Source organism: Abramis brama, assembly GCF_963993115.1.
Source record: "Abramis brama genome assembly, chromosome: 24".
In the NCBI taxonomy this organism is placed as follows: Eukaryota; Metazoa; Chordata; class Actinopteri; order Cypriniformes; family Leuciscidae; genus Abramis; species Abramis brama.
In genome coordinates, this window is record NC_139986.1 from 23,443,090 (window position 1) to 23,463,709 (window position 20,620).

A 20,620-nucleotide genomic window follows, 5' to 3' on the forward strand; every position below is an offset into this window, starting at 1 on the left:
AGTGTTTGGCTAAACGGGTGAAAACAACTGTTTTTGTGTGCAGAACCTAGGCTGCCTACAGAGACGCGGTTTTTTGACGGCATGCTTATGGGGCGGGCAGCTAGCGGATTGTTAGGTAAGATTAGATGAATGTGAACATTTATGTTTGGGCCTGAAATCGCTGATACCACCTTTAATAGTTTTTTGTCTAATTACAAATGATTCATTCCATGTCATTTCAAACCTAGGCCACCGACTCTTCCATTCAGTTCCCATTGGATGAAATCCCTTTCCAAATTTTTTCCTGATTCAGAAATACACTGTACGTTACATTACAGAAGTAAAATGAGTTGTGTATCAATGAACACACCACAAGCTGAGGGCCAAAACCATAACAACAGGCCTAAATGATTACATAAGAGAAAATAAGCTGTGTCCAAAATCAAATACGTTCCTACTATAGGTGAAAAAAAGAGTAGTATGTCCAAAAGTGATCAGTTGACTTAACTAAATTTTTTAAGTTAAGTCAACTGATCACTTTTTATAGGCAAAAAGTCCCTGGATGCCATTCGATGGTCACTTTACTATCCCATGAGGCCATTGGAAAGGATTTATGAGTGGCAGTGAAGCGATGCAACTGGCGCTGGTAGGTCACATGACAGTGACAACATGGCAGATGTAGTACGTCCTGATTATATTTATACTACACACATTCATACTATATAGAATGTACTTTTTTAACGGTCCTGAATTAAATTCAAATTCAAATTAGTACCTACTCAGACAGTACGTCATTTTGGACGCACCAAACTGAAAGTGATTCATTGATAGATAAAATAAGGAAAACGCACATATCCGATCAAATTTCCATTTAATGGAAAATGTGTTTGAGGGGTTGTAGACGTGAATGAGAATTACAGCAGCAGGACAGGAAAAGAAAAATAATCCTCGGATAATAATTCATCACACACATTCCCTGCCATCCCAACCTGGAGATAAGAGTGACGCATATACATAACGGTCACCTGATGCTCTTTCATATTGAAACCAAAAAAAAGAAAAAGAGATCCATTTCCATATTTACACTGAAAATAAGATGCAATATTATTAATCACATTCTGGAAATCTCTGAAGATAGATACACATTTACATATTAACACCCATACTCTGCATAGTGCTCTAAATATCACAAGAAACATATTCCTTCTCTGTCTAATACGTCTGTGTGCAAAAAAAGATGCCGTCTAACATTACATACCAAAAAAACCCCAAAAAAACAGGCTTTTGACACCCTGACACTGCAGACTAAAATTAAATCGCTGAAAGCTTTAACTGGAATATTATTTCACTGCAAGCCATTACCACCAATGTATATTGTTTTGTTGTATGTCCCTAATTCATAATTAGCACTCACAAACAGTCAGGGAACAAATATCTGCAGTCTTTTAGCAGATATGTATTATGCAAGAGGAACACAAGAGGATCAGTTTTGGTCAGGTTACACTGGATATCTAATGGATGATGATAACATTTGGGTTAATGCTTCATGATTCAAAACTCAAGGCATCTGACTAGTCAGGTATTACCGAGATGGAACTGGAATAACAAATATCGTAGTTCACGTTATTGCACATATAGCTGATTATGTCAGGTTACATATTATAAAACATCTCACAGGCTTCTTTGATGGCCACAGACATAGAAAGACACACAGTAACCTCCTTCTCCTCGGAAAGCTTCTTCTCCTCCGTACATCTTTCCCCTGTGATGAAGTGCTTCTTTCTCCGGGCTTTTTTTTTTCTTTTTCTTTTTGGTTCTTGATTTTTGGATTGCAGGGCAAAGAGTTCTGCCTTCAAACCCACATCTACAGACTAATGATGAGGGGTGTTTGAGCAGGTCTGTCTGCTTGCCCCGGGCCCAAAGGAAAAATATGCTAAAAAAAAAAAGAAGAAGAAGAAGAAGAGGAGGAGGAATAGCAGAGGGGGACAGGATAGACCGTCTGGAGTAGGTGCGTATGTCCTAATCGGCGTATATAATAAACCCAGAGAAGGTGCTGTACTTGTTGTTGTTCCCCCCATGGGCTTTTCCCCCGTCTAGTTTGATGTAGACTTCGTCTCCGGGCTCCAGGTGAAGAACGGCGCTGTTGCTGGCGTAGTCGTAGTTTTGATCTGCGTCCTGGGCGATGGCACTGGCACGTACCTGCGGGAGGAAAGGAACATTTAGTGCAACGTTTCAGCTGTCAGATGCAAAAAAATTGCATATGATATACAGGCTTTCCATGCGTATACTGTATATTAGGTCTCAAGTCTTTATAGACCTCATGAGACCCAGCAAAAATAGGATTGGGCAAGGTCTGAGTGTTTAGTAAATCACATTATGGTGACAATTGTATAAATACGTTCATATTAAATGTATAACACATTGGCCTATATATATATATACATATGTATATGTAAATATTATCATATTGGCCACACCCACAAACCTTTGGTATTAATGAAAAGTGCCTAATTGTTTCTTTAAGATACACCAGGACTTAAAACAGTGGCTGGCATGTAACTTTTGCATTTTATTGTGATATGTAAATTACATATTTGCATATTATGTAATTGTATTGCATATTATTACATATTACATATTTACTATGTGCAATATATATATATATATATATATATATATATATATATATATCTATCTATATATATATATATATATATATATATAATAAATAACCAAGCATGCCATTCTTTTAAGTATGTGAAAATATGACAATTATTTATTGGGTTTCAGTAAATATATTGTGATATATTGCATGTTGTTATGTGAGCAAAAATTACATGATGCATGTAAACTTGCTTTGACTCACTCAAGCTGTTGCATCTATTAACACATTTTATTTAAGTTTTTAACTTAGGTGTGAATACATTCCAGTCATTAATTTTCACCTTGTGAAACTGTTCAACACAATATTATTTTTTAAGCGTGAAACATGAAAACCCTATCTTAACATGAAAACCCAATCTTAATTCCTACATGAACTCAAGTTTGATACTATTTTATTGAAATAAAGATGCTGATTAATTTTTTCTGTTTCTTTTTTCTAAATGTTGTGTGTGTGTGGGGGGGGGGGGGGCATTGTTTTAAAATGCATTTCTCCAATCAGAAAACCATAATGTGACATGAAAACAGTTGTAGTGAAGTTGTTTAATAAGATAATAACAATGATAATACGACTACTATTAAAAATGTATTATTATTATTTGTATTAGTATTAAATCTTGACATATTAATAATAATAATTAATAATTATACAAACAATAGTCATTAATAACTTTAAAGTAATAATTCATTACTGTTCATGGATTGATGGTCTGATAATTTTACCCCATGTATATTTAAACAGACCCTTTGGAAAATGATTTTATCCATAGGTCAGAAATTATCTACATAATCATGAGAATACCGAATTATTTTTCAGAAGGTCTGCGATTTTTGTAAAGCTAAAAGAACCCTTCATTTGGAGCTGAACAGAAAATTTTCAAGTGTGATTTTCTGAGGATGGAAACAAACTTTTACGTTAATAGATGAATCAATACAAGAAAGAAAGAAAGAAAGATGTCTTTGAATATTGTGTCATATTTGATATAATGTCATATTTAATGTCATAATGTCATATTTTAGTCTTAAGTTGTGCGCGTGTTTGTTTGTGTGCGCGCGCGCGCTCACCTGGTTGTTCTTACACAGATCAGCCCACATGCTGGTTCCGTCTCCTCCTCGCATGAGCACATGGTAGGTAAAGAAGTATATTCCCGGTATGGAGCAGGTGAATTTTCCCGTGGTGGGGTCGTAATGATTCCCGAGATTCGTGACCACGTCGTCAAACTTCAGCAGCTCGTAGCCCTCGTGCTGCTTTTTTAGCCCTGCATAAAAGGCGATTTTGGGCACGGTGCTGTAGGTGGCCGCGCTGATGGCACCGGTGGCCATATTTGGTCCCGGCTGCCCGGGTAATCCAGGTCGTCCCGGTTGCCCCATGTCTCCGGGAGGTCCAGGGGGTCCGGGTTCACCGGGAGGGCCCCTCGGCCCCGCTTTTCCCGGGCGTCCCGGTTCACCTTTCGGACCTTGTATAAAAGTTGGTAAAGACTGCATAAGGTTGCTGTCCCGGACTGTTTCTGCTGAGACCGTGCTGGTCGGGGATTTAGTACCATAAGGATCGCAAACCATCCTGCAGGTGCCGAGCATCTCGTAGTGCGCGGCGGATGTCCCGGCAGAGCTCACCAAAACCGGGATCAGGATCACCAGCACCAGGACCATGACCACACCAAGCACCCCAGCCGCGATCAGCCGCTTCCTGCTGACGAGTCTCGTCAGCACCGGCCGATCCTCCTGTCTGCTTTTGGGCGAAATTTTGAAGGTTGGTGAGGCACCACTAGATGAGAAAAAAAGTCCCGATTGGTTTTGTTAGTGAACTTTTGGCGTGGGCCCCAACAGCCTCTCTCCTTTTTTTTTTTTTTTCTTCTTGTCCTCTTCTCTCACTTAACTTCTTTTCTGCTGATGTTGGCTCACTCACAGCCCTGCTTCAGCATCAGCATCTCTCCAGAAGCGCATCACCGTCAGCGTCTCTCCACATGTGGAGGCGCAAAGAAAAACTCCACTGATGCACGAGAAAAGCTGCCCGAGATCCTGGAACACACCCCGGTATCCTTTCCTCGCTTTTAAAGTCTTTCCTCAGTGCACAAAAGACGGGATGAGCTGGATAAAGGTGGATGTCATGAAAATGTGGAGAACTGAGACGCTCTGCGTGAGTGTGAGCGCAGCGCAGGACACGAGAGAAAAGAGGGAGGGAGAGATCCAGCGCTGGCTTATAACACACCAAAACGCAAAATCACAGACATCAAACACCTACACAGACAGACAGACAGAAACATTAAAAAAAGTCTAGACTGTTAAACACAATTGAAATATAGCGGGGCATGTTGTCACACTCTACTTTTTTCTTTGGTCAAATCAGCTTAGATAATTAATGTGGTTCAGATAACATAATATTTCGAGTTTCTGTTGATTAAACTGATCTCCTTTGTATTAACTAAATTTTTTTATTTCAATGAACTCAAAATTTTAAGGCAACCAGGTTACTTAATTTAAACCAACAATTAAGATAAATAACTTTTTTTTTAAAATATGATATACTTTCTAAAGTTTAAAAAAGCTATTAATTCTATTACAAACTATGATTTCAGCAATATCAAGCCAGAAATGTTATATATACATATATTCAAATAAATACAATATTATAATCATAATAACAGTATTTAAACAATAAAAATGTAACATAAAAATATTAAAAATTGTTTTGGGTAATAGAAATTGTAATCAATGAAGAGTATAATTCAAATATATAATAATTAAATTATTATCTGTAAATATAAATTATGTATATATATATATATAAATTGGCAGTGTACCGGTGTATATATACACATATACTGTATATGCATGTTTTATGTCAAAAGATGAAAATTTGGATGGAAAGTTTGGACAGATAACCACCATGGAGAAAACAATCAATGCTTTTAGAATTGTATGTTTGCATCACTTGAAATGTGTTTCTTTAACTTTTGGATGCACAACCCAAACTTCTGCATTCGTACAGTCTCCTTTTTAGTCAAGCTGATGTTCTAGGTCACTGCACAGTGAAAAATGAAGCTATTGGAAATGTTTATTCACGTATCCCTGAGAATGAGCTTTGAAGGTAACGGCGCAAACCACAAAACGACACGTATGCCAATAGTATAGACCTGCCAGTGATGCACTGCCACTACCGGATGCAAGAACAAATCATTCATTTACCTCCAATCTGGGAATCGACCACCTTGCAGTTGCACGACTGTGTGCTACTGAACGCTTCTCTTGAATTCAACAGGCTAGTGGCCTCTGTTTTGCAGGATTATTGGTTAGACGGACTGGTTGCCTCTACAGCAGTGGCATTGGCACTGGATCTGCTGTATTGTTCTGAGTTTTGACTCAGTGAGGTCTTCAACGCACCCAATTATCTTCGGACAACACAATGGACCACCATCCATACTGCTTACCCTGGCCGCTTGATGAAAGTCTAGGTTCAACAGCGTCTCCGACGACGCCGGCATGAGACCTGCTCTCCAGAGGAGTTTCCCTCGCCCCATAAATCAAGTGGCAAAAATCAATGACCTCGGTTAGCGAGGGCCGTAATGCCCTTCAGCGTATGAGCTGCATAGAGAGTACGCCTCGAGAAATCATTTTAAACAGGGTGATAAAACAAACTAAACAAACAAAAAACTAATCAAGCCAAACAAAATCGCTACAAGTCTGTAACTCAAGCAAGGGAAAAAGACATTCAAGGATTTCTCTGAAAGGTCAGTGAGTAATTGTCGGCCGTGCCGCGTGCTTGGTGATTCATCGCCATTCGGACTCATTTTTAAACTTCAACATCCCACTTCCTATCGACACTGGCAGAAGGATGGGACAAGCTCGGGTCGGGATCTAAAGAACCGTTTCTCCGCGGAGCAAGAGATTGATCGCCTGAAGACTTCAGGCCATAATGAATGTCCAACAGTTTGTGGAAAACTTTTCAAAACCACACCTCTCTCCAAGACTCATCAGTTTGAAATGCAAAGAAAACTTTCGGAAGTGGATGAAGAATTCAGAGTCGAAGAGGTTCGGTACGCGGTGTGGTCTTTGCCATTGACAGATGTTCCTGCTGAGCGCAAGAGGAAAGTGTATTGGGCGAAGGTGCGCTGGACAGATGTGCCTGCTGAGAGCGTTCGAGAGAACAGAGAGTGTGAACGAGGAGGACAGGGCGATGCACACACGGCGTCTGGACGGGGTAATAATAATAATGTGAGCAGAAAATTAGCAAAGAGAGACAGGAAATCCCACACGGCTATCATGGACCTTCTACGCGCACAGTCCATCAACATCATCTGACTCACAGCACTGAAAGGTCAGCTCCTTTACCCCTGATCTCCTGTCATGGAGGTGGCCTGGACCATGACAGGGTCTCCAATGGGAAAACCATTTTTAGATGTGATGATCCTCTGCAGCCATTTCAGATCACACCCTGCAAATAAAGTATTCTGCTTCAGAACTTTAACTTATTTTTCAAGCACTTATGATTGTGAAAATTACCAACATAGCAAATGCATGGTTCTGATTTATAGAGGCAACAAAACTGAGATCTAGAATACCTGGAGAAAGCTGTCTCATCTCAATGGTTGGTGCAGGACTTTCCTGGAACGGGCGTCAAAGAAGAAAGATGCTTTCAAGGTTCAGATAGTGAAGTTACAACATCTACCAGTAGGAGATTAAATGGCCATGCTAACAAAAACGTATGCACAATCTAAAGGTGTGGTCACATTTACCTTTGTTCGGCAAATTTTCATCTTCGAAATCCAGTCATTTCAATAGAAATCTATGTAATCCCATATTTAGCATGAGGGCGAAAGATTTCCCCAAGCAGATTTCACAACAGGTTCAAATTGGTTTCTTGAATTTGCTGCATTGACCAATAGAAAGTTGCGTAGTTTGTGACTGTGAAAATAAGAAAGTGACTGTGTGAGCTGTGCTTCATTCATTGCTACACTATTGACAATCGAATGCATTAGTGCCTGCCCACTAGTGCTTTTTCTGCGGCGCTGGTTCCGGAAGTATTTTTTTCCATTCATTTCTCCCACAGGGATTTCCAAAAACAAAACAAACAAAAAAAAGTCATGGTTAAAGCATTTTTAGCCAATCAGCTACAATCACAACATTACAAAGCTTGATTTGAAGCAAAAAAGTGTTTGAAAATCAGATAAAAAGATAAAGGTACAAGACTGTGTACTTAACGGCTTTAGTGATAGAAAGAACTACAATCCCATGAAGCATTGCGAACAGCTCAATCGAATTAAAAAGATGGAGGAATATAAAACTACTCATTTAAAAATGTTGATTATAAATATATACGTATATGTTAAGTTTATTTAAGTATTTTGAGAGTGTAGGGAAACCGACTCGATTACGTCAATCGATAACAAGATCTTTTGCGTGTTTTGCTTGATTCGACTCTCTGATTGGTGTAATTTTCTGTACAGCATCATGGGTAATGTAGTTTCAGCACAAAATCAGCTGTTAAACGATGATTTAAAAAAATGAGTTATTATAATACATACTGACGGCTTCAAAAGGAGCAAATACCACCCATTAACAACCTCGTAGCTTACACTTTAATTGTTTATAATTTATTGTTAAAAATAATTTTCCCTGGAGAAATTGAATGGAGTTTTTTTTACTTCCAAAACCCAACTGTTGCACTCTATAGGGTAGACAATGGACCTTTTTTGACCAATGGGCTTTTTGAAGCATAGTAAGATACAGTGTCAACATAACAGATAAAAACTTAAATTAGCTCACAAAAGTAAAACCCAATTGATGATTTGCATGTAAAAATAAGCTTATTCAACATGTGTATTCTTGTGTCTATTTACTCAGTTGCACAATTTTCTGTGCAAGTTGTAAATCTATTCTTACGTAAACTGTCAGATTCAATTCAAAACAAACAATTTACACAATTTCTTGTTACATGAAGGAGTAGTCTTTATAGTACAAACTTAGTTTAACATTATTTTGTCATAACAGTTTGGGGTCAGTAAGATTTTTATTTTCAGAGAAATTAATACTTTTATTCAGCAAGGATGCAATAAATTAAAAGTGACAAAAGACTTTGAAAATATAATATTATATTTTTCAACATTGATTATAAGAAATGTTTCCTGAACAGCAAATCAGCATATTAATGATTTCTAAAGGATCACGTGACACTGAAGACTGGAGTAATGGAGTTATTAGTTACATGAATAATATTTTAAAATATATTAAAATAAAAAGTCATTTTAAATAATTGTTCTCAATATTATTGTTTTTACTATAATTCAGATCAAATAAATGCAACCTTGGTGAGCAGAAGAGACTTTTATCAAAAACTTTTAGAAGGTTTTATGATCTTGTGATCTGTCTGACTGCTGACAGAAAAACTGAATCGTCCAACAAGATGATGACTTTATTTCAATGTCAAAAATTCAGTACATAGCACACTGATCAGTGTGCTCATGATAAAAGATATGAAAATATTACAACTTTAAACGTGATTGCAATGAAACAGCTTGTGACCTTTTTTAAAACAAACAATAACACATCCGTAAAAAAGTAAAACTTAAATTCAGCCAAGCTTACATGATGTTAGCGTGCGCAATCTGTAGTGAACGATGACAGCAGAAATGACAATTATTGTTGAATGATTAACCCCAAACTGGTTCTTTACAAACGCTACTATATAGTTCTGTAAAAAGTTGCACCGTCATGTTAACTTGAATACACAGTAAGAAACAATGGCCAACCGCTTCAAAGAACACCATCTGTGGTTTGTCACGATATCTTGTTGACCCTCTCAAATGGCCACTGGGGTGTTTGTGTCTGGTATCTGCTGTGTACCATCTGAAACTCCCGTTTGCAGCCATTCATATCTGTCATTAAGAGGCAGAGAAAGCAGTCGGCGGTGTCCCGCCGGAGACCCGACACAATCCTGCTCAGACTCCACTAAGACCCCCAAACTCCTGCTAAATCCCTCTTCGGTTACAAAACACTCGTCACCACCTCCCAAAATTCACTGCTCCCCTCATCTGGATGGTTGACTAGGACAACACTCCTGCCGCCTCTCAAGAGACGCAACAGACACGTGTTCAGAAATCGGATTAGCACCCAGCGCAGGTCTGAATTGACAGAAGTGGCACTTTGAAGGCAAAAAGTGGCATTGGACGAGAAGGACACTTCTTAAACGTGGAAGAAATGATTGGCCGTTTGGAGATTACATGATTAAGGTAATACTGAAGCAATAAAAAACATACTTTATGAATAAATATCAAATGAACAAGGCACATGCAGTGAGGTTCATCTCGGATGTTCGGATCAGCTCTTCTTCACTTGTTCTTGGCCGCCAGCGGCTTGCGGCTGATCTTCTTTGATTTGTCTGCGTTCTTTTTGGGCGCCTCGGGGTTGGCCTGCATGTGTCGCCCGTAAAGACTGCAAAACACAAACAGACATTGTGTGATCACACCTGTTTCGCTCATAGGTTCTGCAAAAGGCTTGAATACAGAGTAGCGAGGAAGAGGAGTTATATTTTTAGTGTTAACCAGCGGAAAGAGGATTAATTGAGTCCAACACACTGACGGGTCCCCCACTGGGACACTGAACTCTCTGTGCTGTCCAACACCCCTCGGCTACAGCTGTGTATGGCACAGAGAGACAATTATCCGCAACCACCCTACACACAGAGCAGAGAGAGAGAGGAGGACATGTACGGAGAGCAATTTCCAGTCCAGTGGTCCCTCTCTATTTCAGAAGCACTCAAAGGCTGGGTTCAGTGATACCAGGGAGAAGACAAAGAGAAAGAGAGAGTAAAAAAACAGACTTGAAGTGAATGAGCGACAATGTTTTTTTGTTTTGTTTTTACAGAGGCAGGATTCATTAGCTCTGTACCAAAACCTGCTGAGCTGCTTTGCTCTACATCGCCTACATAGGCAACATCCTGAGAAACCGATTTGGAACGCCAATTTATGTAGCTGTCATCTTGGTGACGCCACCAGGACGTTTAAGGCAAACTAGTAAAGCTCCTATCAACTTGAATGGAGAAAGAGCGACAAAACAACAATGGCATCATAAATTTTGCTTCTTTTTCTAAAATCTCTCTCTCTCACACACACACACACACACAATTTATCAGGCTAAAGTCAAACAAGTACTAGTTGTACTTGTGAAATGAAGTTGTACTTCTGATGAAACGAGACACTGACACCTTTTTCATGTTTAATACGGTAAAGCTGCTTGATTTTAAGCTATCTATTGAAAGTGATAAAGTCTTTACAGCAGTTCCACTGCTTCCGTTACCTCATTAATACTTCTCCTGATTGGATGTTGACATAGTGGCTGGTGATTGCAGGGCTGGCGGCTCCACACCAAGCATATCGGGACCATGACTATGACATTCCCAAGTGTAATTAAGAATACTATATGAGTTTGAATTCTAATTGCAGTGCAGTGAAATGTCAAGCGGCAGCTCAGATTCATGACTAAAGTTCATATCAAATATTTACGAAGGACCACACATGGCCCGAGCGGAGAGAGAGCAGACGTTCTCAGCCCAGCGTTTGAGCAATTTTAATCACATTGCAAGAGGAAATCGCTAAATATTCTTACTGTAAGCAGTCATTCAGCAGTTTTTTATGCAAAGTGAGCTACAGTATACTTATATTAACCATATACTGAGGACAGACCCCTGAAGTAAGGAGAACTGGAAATAATAGCTTGGATATCAATGACAAAGACAACAACGTTTACATATTTATTCTTTAATGTCAAACTGAGCGTCTTGATGAACCATATTTGAAGGGACAAGAATGCCAGTGTGGTTGTGATGACCAAACTACATTGACGTGAAACCTGGCACAATACATCTGAGCTACGACTGAGGGTCATCATCAGCAACAAAAATGTTTTTCTTTTCGCAACACAAAGCTATCATATGACGTCAGAAGACTTGGAATTGAACGTATAGACGTATGCAGAAGTTGTATAAACAATTTTTATGGTGTTTTTGGTCATTTTTGGAGCTCAGTGACCTCCTTCCTCAATTACTCGCATTACAAAATAAGGCAACCAGGACATTCTGCACTACTAGAAGAAAGAAATGACACAAGATTCAGTAAATTACAGAATTTGTATTTTTAGGTGAAATATTTTTTCGGTGAATGCTCTTTACCAACTTTGAACATACAACCTACAAACTCAATTCTTCAACCAGTACACCACAATCCGAGAACACAGCAAAGCAGGTTTGCAAAATTAAAACCTTTTTATCCCCCACTATGTATGTACATGATCTGTTTTTGTCTTCTATAGTTGTGACTTGTCAGTGAGCACTCCTCTCATCAACAAGTCAGTCTCTCTTGTTCATTCGGTCTCTTTGTATCTCTCTTAAGCTCCAAGCTGCCTGTCCGACTGCAGAGTCCTGTCTGAGGTTCTTCCCTTGGGACCAGGAGGTTCCCGTTCTGCCCAGCCAGGCGCAGAGGCAAGAGCCCAGCAGGGAGGCGCTACTCAAACCCCTACGGACCCTCAGAGTTCCAGAATATCAGAGACCTCCAATACAGCTTTATATCTCACACATCCAATGGAAAAACACACATGCTGTGTTTTCATGTTTTATGGGGACTTTCAATAGAGACTTAATGATATTTATACAGTACAAACTGTATATTTTATCCCCCTACCCATCACAGAAAACTTTCTGCATTTTTACATTTTCAAAAAACACCCCTTAGTATGATTTATAAACCGTTTTCCTCATGAGGACCAAAAAGTTTCCCAACAAGGACAAGGATTTCAGATATTGCTATCTTTGTATAAACACACATAATGTACAAACACACACACACACTTGTATATGTGGTTTAAGGGGACTCTCCATAGGCATAATGGTTTTTATACTGCTGTATATTCTGTCCCTTTATACTAAACCTATATATAAACCTACCAATCAAAACTTTTGCCATTTTTTTAACTGTTTAATGTGTTTTTTAAGCAACAGGAAGTTCACGTGTCCTCATAAACCATATATACACTGTACAAGAACACACACACGGAAATTAGCACAGGCTGTAAAGTGTGTGCATGTGCTGGTTTGTAAAGCACGTCTCTTCATATGTTTAATTCAGTGTTTGATGATCAAGATACAGGGAATGTGAAGCCAAGAGGTTTCAACTTACAGGAAAAAGTGAAACAGGCCACTGCCAAAAAATAAAAAGACAACAATATTAACCTTCCAGATTGTTTAATAGGGACAATACACATAAATTAACATATCCCACTGATGCAAATGTGCTATATTTAGCCAAGATGTCTAATTTTCATCTGTTGTCATATAATGATGTCACTATATTGCTAATGGCATGGAATCTATTCAGTGAAAAATAAAAAATAAAATAAAAAATATAAAGATTAAGTAAAATATATTTAAAAAAAATAATTAAAAAACAAATATAAAATAATAAAATAAAAGTAAAATAAAAAATTACAATAAATATAAAATTAAAAAATATAATACAAAATACAATAAATATAAAAGAAAAACTAATAAAAAGAAAAGAAAAAACAAATCAATCACTAACATGTCCTAGTAAAATAACTAACAGACTGAAGGATTATGGGCTTCCATAAACAAACAAATCTACATTCAAAATATGTAGATGAAAAAACAGAAATAGATGCATTTTATATGTATTTTTTATTTTTTTTTGGCTTTTTATTTTTATTGTGACAGGGCAGTATAGAGTGGACAGGAAGCGAGGTGGGAGAGAGACGGGGGATGGGATCGGGAAAGGTCCACGAGCCGGGACTCGAACTCGGGCCGCCCGAGTGCAATGGCGCTACATGTATTTTTACGTATTTTTGTTCTTTTTGCTATTTTAATTGATTAAACTTGCGGTGACTGAGTTCAATGTCTCACTGTGCATTAAACATGTTGCCCAGTCTCCAATGTAAACATATTTAAAATGTATTTTAATTGAGTATTTAATGAAGTATTTTAAATGAAACATTTGTAACTATCAGAACCAAATGACAAGGTAATTTAAAGTCAGATCAGGTGACTTTAAAAGGGTTCATGCTTGATTCCCTTGATGTGATCGCACAGGCAGAAGCCGAGAGCATGTTAGTGAGCTCATACGTCCATGTAAGAAAGAAAGTTGCGTGTGTGTGTGTGTGTGTGTGTGTGTGTGCGCAGACTGCGAGACGTTTTGGAGCTGACTGAAGGAATCAGTGTTGACAGATGCACGTAGATGTTTGCGTTGGTGTCAGGGCTAAATTGGGCTGTTTTACAGGAGGCTGATATGCAGGGGTGTGTGATCTGAATCTGAAAGCCGTTCTCTCTCTGTCAGTGTCCCGCAGGCTTGACGGACCCTCTGCTGAGAGGAACTCCCACCACATCTAACACAATGTCTAAAGATCAACCCATGAAGGCTTCATAATGCTGTCATCAACTGACCAAAGACTGCATCCGAATCCTGTCCAACAACCAAAATCTAATGTCAACTACTCGTCTCAAAGCCTTTTTAAATGACTGATGTCTGATTCACAAATCATTATTTTGAATGAACTGGTCAAACTGATTACCAAAGCATTTAAAAATGACTCTACTGTCAACATGTGAGATGGCTGACAACATAAATGTAATCTATATGGACTAAATCAAAAACATAGTGATAAACCACATGATAAAACATTTCTCTGGACTCATTCTGCAGTCGATTTTGTACTTTGTCCACTAAACTTTTTAACTGACCAAGGCAACTGATTTCTTACATATCTTTACTGGTTTGTCTCGTTTCGGATTTACATAGCATACTTTTTTTTAAAGGAATTTTTTTAAATCTGGAAAGTACCATGTAATAATTTTCATAATGAACGGTCCACTATGCATTTGATTCTTTTTTAATCATTGTGTCAGTCGAATCATTTCGTGAAAACGACCAGCTGTACATTATGTATGCCATAATCAATTAAACAAATTATTTTATGCCAAAAATTAAATAAAAATAGAAAAAATGCAATGATCTCTAAACACTTTTGAGCACTGATTCAAAATGAACAATTCAAACGAACATATAATTGAACTTTCCAGTAGTCCTCAGCATCTAAAACCAATTAAAATCTTTTTATTTGTGACAATAATTACATATTTGTATCAGATTAAAAAAAGAGAGGGGGGAATGATAGGAGTATTGTAGCGTGTTGCATCAGCTGGAGAGAGAACAAATATTTTGCCTGATAAATGCAAAGCTAATGTTGCAACTGCATCTTTAAAAGGGAAACTGTCATATAAAGCTCTGATTTCACTCTTTATATCTTCGTATAACAGCATAACTGTAGTCCGGTAAGGATGGGAAAATCTGGCCCTGGTGTAAGAAAACATGTTACCACAGCAGCATTGCAGTGCTGAGCGGCTACAGAGTAAACATACAGATTTATTCCCCCATTTATCTGCTTTCCTCATCATTTACAGCCAATTAAAAGTGGACCGGGACAGCAAAATCTACAGAAGCTGCTCCCAGACGCAGTCTTTTTCCTGCGAGTGTTCCAGTTCCACATAGGATAATTATTCTCAGTTACAGTCAAGCGTGTCTAACACAGTCAGGGTGGCCGGTCATAAGTGTGTGTGTGTGTGTGTCAGAGACTGTGTTTTTCACAGAGTGGCTTCCAAAGCATGTTCAGGTGTGTCAGAGGTGAGGGGGAATGAATTAATGATAAATGTGTGGCTGACTTGTGGATCATTGATCAGTCACTGAGGTTGGAGGTAATTTGTAAATGACGTTCCAGCTGCCATTGCATTACACGAGATCTGAGATTAGAGAATGAGATCAGGTAAACAAGCCTCAAACTCAAAGATTACAAAACAGCAGTGGCAAACAGGGCCTAAACTGAAATAGCTTGAACCCGAGCTGTAAAATGCCACGCCTGCAGCTTTTTTTAAAATTTGTGATAACACAATGGAACATGGCAAATTGTGTGGACATACTTTTAGGCCAGGCTGTAATACAAAAAAAAATTATATGACGCATGCAAAAAAAAAAAAAAAAGAGAGAGAATGTATGCTTTTAGTTTTCCTATCCTTTTTTCTTTTGCATAGTACAATAAAACCAGTAGCTGTAGTTTGCCTTTTTTGCCAAATAAACTTAACCAGTTTTAGTTTTATTTCCCTCATATTTAAATTATTCAAAAATCATTTTCCTCATATTTTGCTGGTTTAATCAAACTTGTAAGGTCATTAGCCCTGACTGACTGTTAATGTATGAATGTATGTATGTGTGTGTGTGTGTGTGTGTGTATATATGTGTATATATTGCATGTATGCATTTAAGATATATTATAATTTATACATATTATATACAAAAAATTCACACACACACTAGATAATACACTTATATTATGCATACTTGCATATATAATTTATATATTACAATAAAATACAATAAATATACATTTAAATGATCTATGATTTAAGTACAATTTTACATTTACGTTTACATTTAGTCATTTAGCAGACACTTTTGTCCAAAGCGACTTACAAATTAGGACTAAATTAAGCGAGTCATCGTGAAGAGGCAAAAAACAACGCAAGAAGTGCTCAAAATACGAAGTTCAGGCATTATTCAGAGTAGCATAAGCCCGATAAGGGAGGATTAAAGGAAAAGGTTAAGTGCTCTCGGAAGAGATGGGTTTTCAGCTGTCTTTTGAATGTTGTCAGGGATTCTGCATTCCGGATGAGGGTGGGAAGAGCATTCCACCAGCATGGAACCGTGAATGAGAATGTTCTGGAAAGTGATTTTGTGGCTTTCTGTGATGGAACCACGAGACATCGTTCGTTGACCGATCGTAGGCTTCTGGTACATTTGTTGTACATTTTAGTATAAAAGCAATGCAGAACTAAATCTCAAATGAACCAATTTGCTAAAATTGATCAGACTTTTCTGATTCATGTACGTTATCAGTTCAAACAAAACAATACACTAAAGCAAATCAGACTTTCTGATTAATTTAATTAACAAACTGTCCCGATCTACTCACTTTCAGATTCCTTTAAGCTAAATGTATTTACTTACTCTCCAACACTGATACTCTGCAACTAAAGAGCAGGGTTATGGGAGATAAGTGTGAAAGGTGTTCAAGAAAAAGTACTTTTAAAAGATGTAGAGAGAGAAAGAGAAAAAGAAGGATGAGGAAGCACATCATGGGCACACACATTTCTTGCTAAGAACAGCTAAACCTCTTTCAGCACAAATACACAATCACTAGACTCATCTCAGTATAAAACACTATCCGCGCTGACAGGACCAACGGAAATCCATGCACTAGGTAAATGAGAGTAAATGACAATAATGAAGACGGATGGCGAACGAGCGGCTCATAACTGATCTCTCCCCTGACGCCCCCATTATCAACAAGATCCGCAGGACCGAGCGACCCCATTACTGCACAGGACATGAGACAGCCAATCACAGCAGGCTTCACCACCCCTTCATACCCGGTTTGTATACGTACAGTCATGCTACATTAGATCATCTACAAGATGAATGTTTTATGAAACATTTATTGTTCGGTTGAGTTACCCAGCACACTCTGTCTGGAGAGTAAACAGAAAGGTTGTGCTGAGTTTGGGATGTTAACGTGGCCTTTTATTGATAAACTCTAGCAGGAGTTCCTGTCTGAGTTCAAACTAATGAGGAGTGATGGAGCTGCTCTCAACCTTTAAAACCTCCAGAACCAAGAGATGAAGAACACAAATATAGACTATGCGCAACACACACATTCAGACTGAACTAATCTCTTCAGTTAGTCACAGGACTGTTGGTTTCTAGTAGGCATCCCAATTAAAGCGTATCAGGAGGATCAAATTAGCTTCACTGTGCACTGAAAAAAAAATACTTTGCATGGAAAAATTTGCAAAAGAAAAATTAAGTAAATGTTACATATGGAATTAATTCAAATTAACTTATTAAAGAAAATAAGTAACTAACTTGGCCAGTTAAAGTTTGTTGAGTAATTTTCTACTTAGTTGAAGTTTACTTTGCAATACTTATTTCAAGTAAATAAGTAGATGTTGTGTACACTCCAAAAAAAAAAAAAATTCCATTAAAAAAATTGAATAATACTTTGTATTTTAATTGAATAAATTCTTAAGAATTATTCAATTATTCAATAAAAATACGTAAGGATTATTCAGTTCAATTTGATGGAATTTTACTATTAATTAAATTGCGTAAATCTAAAAAAAAAAAAAAAAAAAAAAAAAATATATCTTAAAAATTTTTTTTTGTGTATACAACATATCTACATAATAGAATTAATGTGGTACCCACCCGAACAAAGAGATGTCAATACTTGGTACACAATAACACTAACATTCGTTGGATAATTTTTGAGTATGAATGTGTCATTTTGAGTAGAAAAGTAACTCCAGATGTCACAAAACAGCAAGTTACTAAACCTAACAACAAACTCAATGATAAAACAGTGGAAATACAGCTGGAAAACAGTGAAAAATGCAACCTTATTAATTATGCATGCCCCAGTGCATGATGGACACACCAGTTTTAGAAACTGAAATTTTACAATGTTGATATTTACTGCAATGAATCAAATTTTCTGATTCATTTATAAACCAATTGAACAAGCCAATTTTCCGAAACAAGACAGCTTTTTAAATTCATTAACATAAACCGCACTAACGAACAGATTTACTAAAACGAACTAGTCTTTCCAAACCATTTACATAAACCATTCAAATAAACTGATTCACAAAAAAATAAAAAAAAAATAAAAAAAAAATCTACTTTCCAATTATTTAAATGAACAAACCGATTCACTACAATCAATCAGGTGTTTCTTGGTTTAATTACATAAATAAACTACCCTGGAAATCCAGAGTTCTTGTGAGAGCACAAATTGAATTTGCTCAGCGAGTTTACTCTGGCGTCGAGTAATGATGCTCATTAAATATGCCCTTGTAACCGAGCTGCACCAATCACATCGGGTTATCTGATATAGGCGGGCCAGAGGCGAGCTAAACAGACGACGACAGCGCTGTGACGTCGAAGTCTTTAGTAAACATTGCAAGATGGCTATGGATGAACACCAGTTGTTTGAAACGGCTTTGGCTGCTACAATGAACGAGTTAGACTTGGCTTTTTATCTAGAAGAGGAACAGAAGACGGCTCTCAAATCGTTCCTTAGCAAGAAGGGTGTTTTTGCTGTTTTGCCGACCGGATACGGCAAGAGTTTAATCTACCATTTAGCTCCGCTGGTAGCTAGTTTTTCTACATTTAGTTAACTACTCTCCTCCAACACTTCTGCAGCTGAAGAGCAGGGTTATGAGAGATTATAGTCATTGAAATTTGTGCGAGAAAATGTACTTTTAAGGATGTAGGGAGGACAGGACAGAAAGAGAGGATATGGAGGAAAATCACTGGCAATAGTAATCTAAATGTAAAAATAGGAGAAATGAGCATGCACAACTCAATATCCAGTAGCGGCCGTATATCTATCTAATAGCTAGACGTGATCCATCTATAGGGAAACAAGTGCTGCTAGAGCTCATGTTGATGACACAATCAAACAAACACAGAGATTCAGAAGATAATACCAAACAGCAACACACCTCGTCTGTTTCATCTAAAGGAAACTTTTTCATAGAGATCCACATATGAGCCCAGTTTCACTTGTCATTTTGGACTCACAAACACAACACGCAGAGAAAAAGTCCACGCTGACTCTTTTCCTCTTTAAACTGCAGGGGCATTATGGGAAAGCTGGTGTCAGTTCTTTTGCAGCAGGGCTCAGTCGAAGCAGCAATGCATGAATATAATTAGAGAAAATATGGAAAGGAAAGAGTCTGTCTGTGGAAACATGCACAGTGGATTTAACTTACAGAAACTCATTGCATTAGTGTTCAGAACTCCCAATTGAGCTTTCTTCCATATTCAAACTAACTGCGATTGAGATTTGAGACGGCCAGGAAGCATTTCGGTGATTAATGGCTTAAATGTTGGTCTGTTTCTCACACAAAGCAATTGTAAGGCACTTGCGGTGTCTCATATGGGTCACTATTCACACACACAATTGACAAATTCCTTACGTCTTCATAAGATATATTTTTAAGCGCAGTCCCTATCAACAGCTTTGCACAAAAACAAATGAAAAAAAGTCACTGTAATAGAAAATCAAGTGGCTTCATGGTTTGTACAGACCGTAACCCTCATAATCAGTCCATCTCGAGAGTATATCAGTATTGATATCATCTTTAATCCTGTTATGCAAACTGATCTTCTACATCACATTACTGGCACTATGCTGTCATGTTCTCTGTTTGTACTCGGAGTAAATTATCAGCGCTTTCAGCAGAGTTAATCTCATCAATAAAATTACTGATGAAAAGTCAGCTGACTGAAGTTTATTTTTATTTTAATCATCAATAAAACAATTGATTAAAGCAAAAATATGATGATAAAATAACTGCAAGATATTAATGCACTAACAATGTTTTTAGAAGAAAAACGTTTAAATAATTGATTCACATAATCAGTTTGTTGGGATGGTCTCAAGATGGCGCATGCACGGTCATAGCCAATGATTGTCTCCCAAGGCTATGCAAGTTATTATAGAGCCAAAAGCGCTGACACCACCAATAACAAACACTTTCATTAGCTCACAGACATAGCCCATTTAGATCAGTTGTTATCATTAACTAAAACTTTTTTTTTTTAAATCTAAATAAAAAGAAAAGAAAATATTAGATGAGAAACGAATAAGCTAAATGAAAATTAGATTTTTTTTTTGCCTTGGCCACTAACTGACATAAAATAAGTTGAATTTGAAGTACTGGAAATATTAAAACTGTTATATAAATATAAATCTATAGCAAAATTGATCTGAAAACATAAAAAACATGCTGTTTGTGTATAAATAATAGTAAAAAGTTATACGAGGCAGGTATATACACAATAAAAACATTATATTACAGCTTAGA

The 20,620-nt window shown here is 37.5% G+C and overlaps 2 protein-coding genes across 3 annotated transcripts in view; both read right to left on the minus strand.

Moving 5' to 3' along the window:
- Positions 1 to 833: 833 nt before the first annotated feature.
- On the minus strand, positions 834 to 8,577 carry c1ql3a (complement component 1, q subcomponent-like 3a). The gene is made up of 4 exons (XM_084102845.1): positions 7,200 to 8,577; positions 6,945 to 7,072; positions 3,706 to 4,878; positions 834 to 2,178 (listed from the first exon to the last, which is right to left on the minus strand). Exons 3-4 carry the CDS (start codon positions 4,288 to 4,290, stop codon positions 1,999 to 2,001), a joined length of 765 nt encoding a protein of 254 aa, XP_083958971.1. The 5' UTR covers positions 4,291 to 4,878; positions 6,945 to 7,072; positions 7,200 to 8,577; the 3' UTR covers positions 834 to 1,998.
- A 454-nt stretch (positions 8,578 to 9,031) lies between these two features.
- rsu1 (Ras suppressor protein 1) overlaps positions 9,032 to 20,620 on the minus strand; it is a 32,197-nt gene continuing 20,608 nt past the window's right edge. For both annotated transcript variants that reach the window (XM_084102843.1, XM_084102844.1), the window contains exon 9: positions 9,032 to 10,068. In XM_084102843.1, coding sequence (XP_083958969.1) covers positions 9,966 to 10,068 — 103 coding nt within the window. In that variant the 3' untranslated portion in view covers positions 9,032 to 9,965. The remainder of the gene's footprint in view (positions 10,069 to 20,620) is intronic.

Bases quoted from the DNA above. Each gene is read 5' to 3' on its own strand.
- c1ql3a (XM_084102845.1), bottom strand. From the start codon at position 4,290: ATGGTCCTGGTGCTGGTGATCCTGATCCCGGTTTTGGTGAGCTCTGCC. The intron at 2,179-3,705 runs GTGAGCGCGCGC...TTCCTCCCGCAG, and splicing joins ATCTGTGTAAGAACAACCAG to GTACGTGCCAGTGCCATCGC.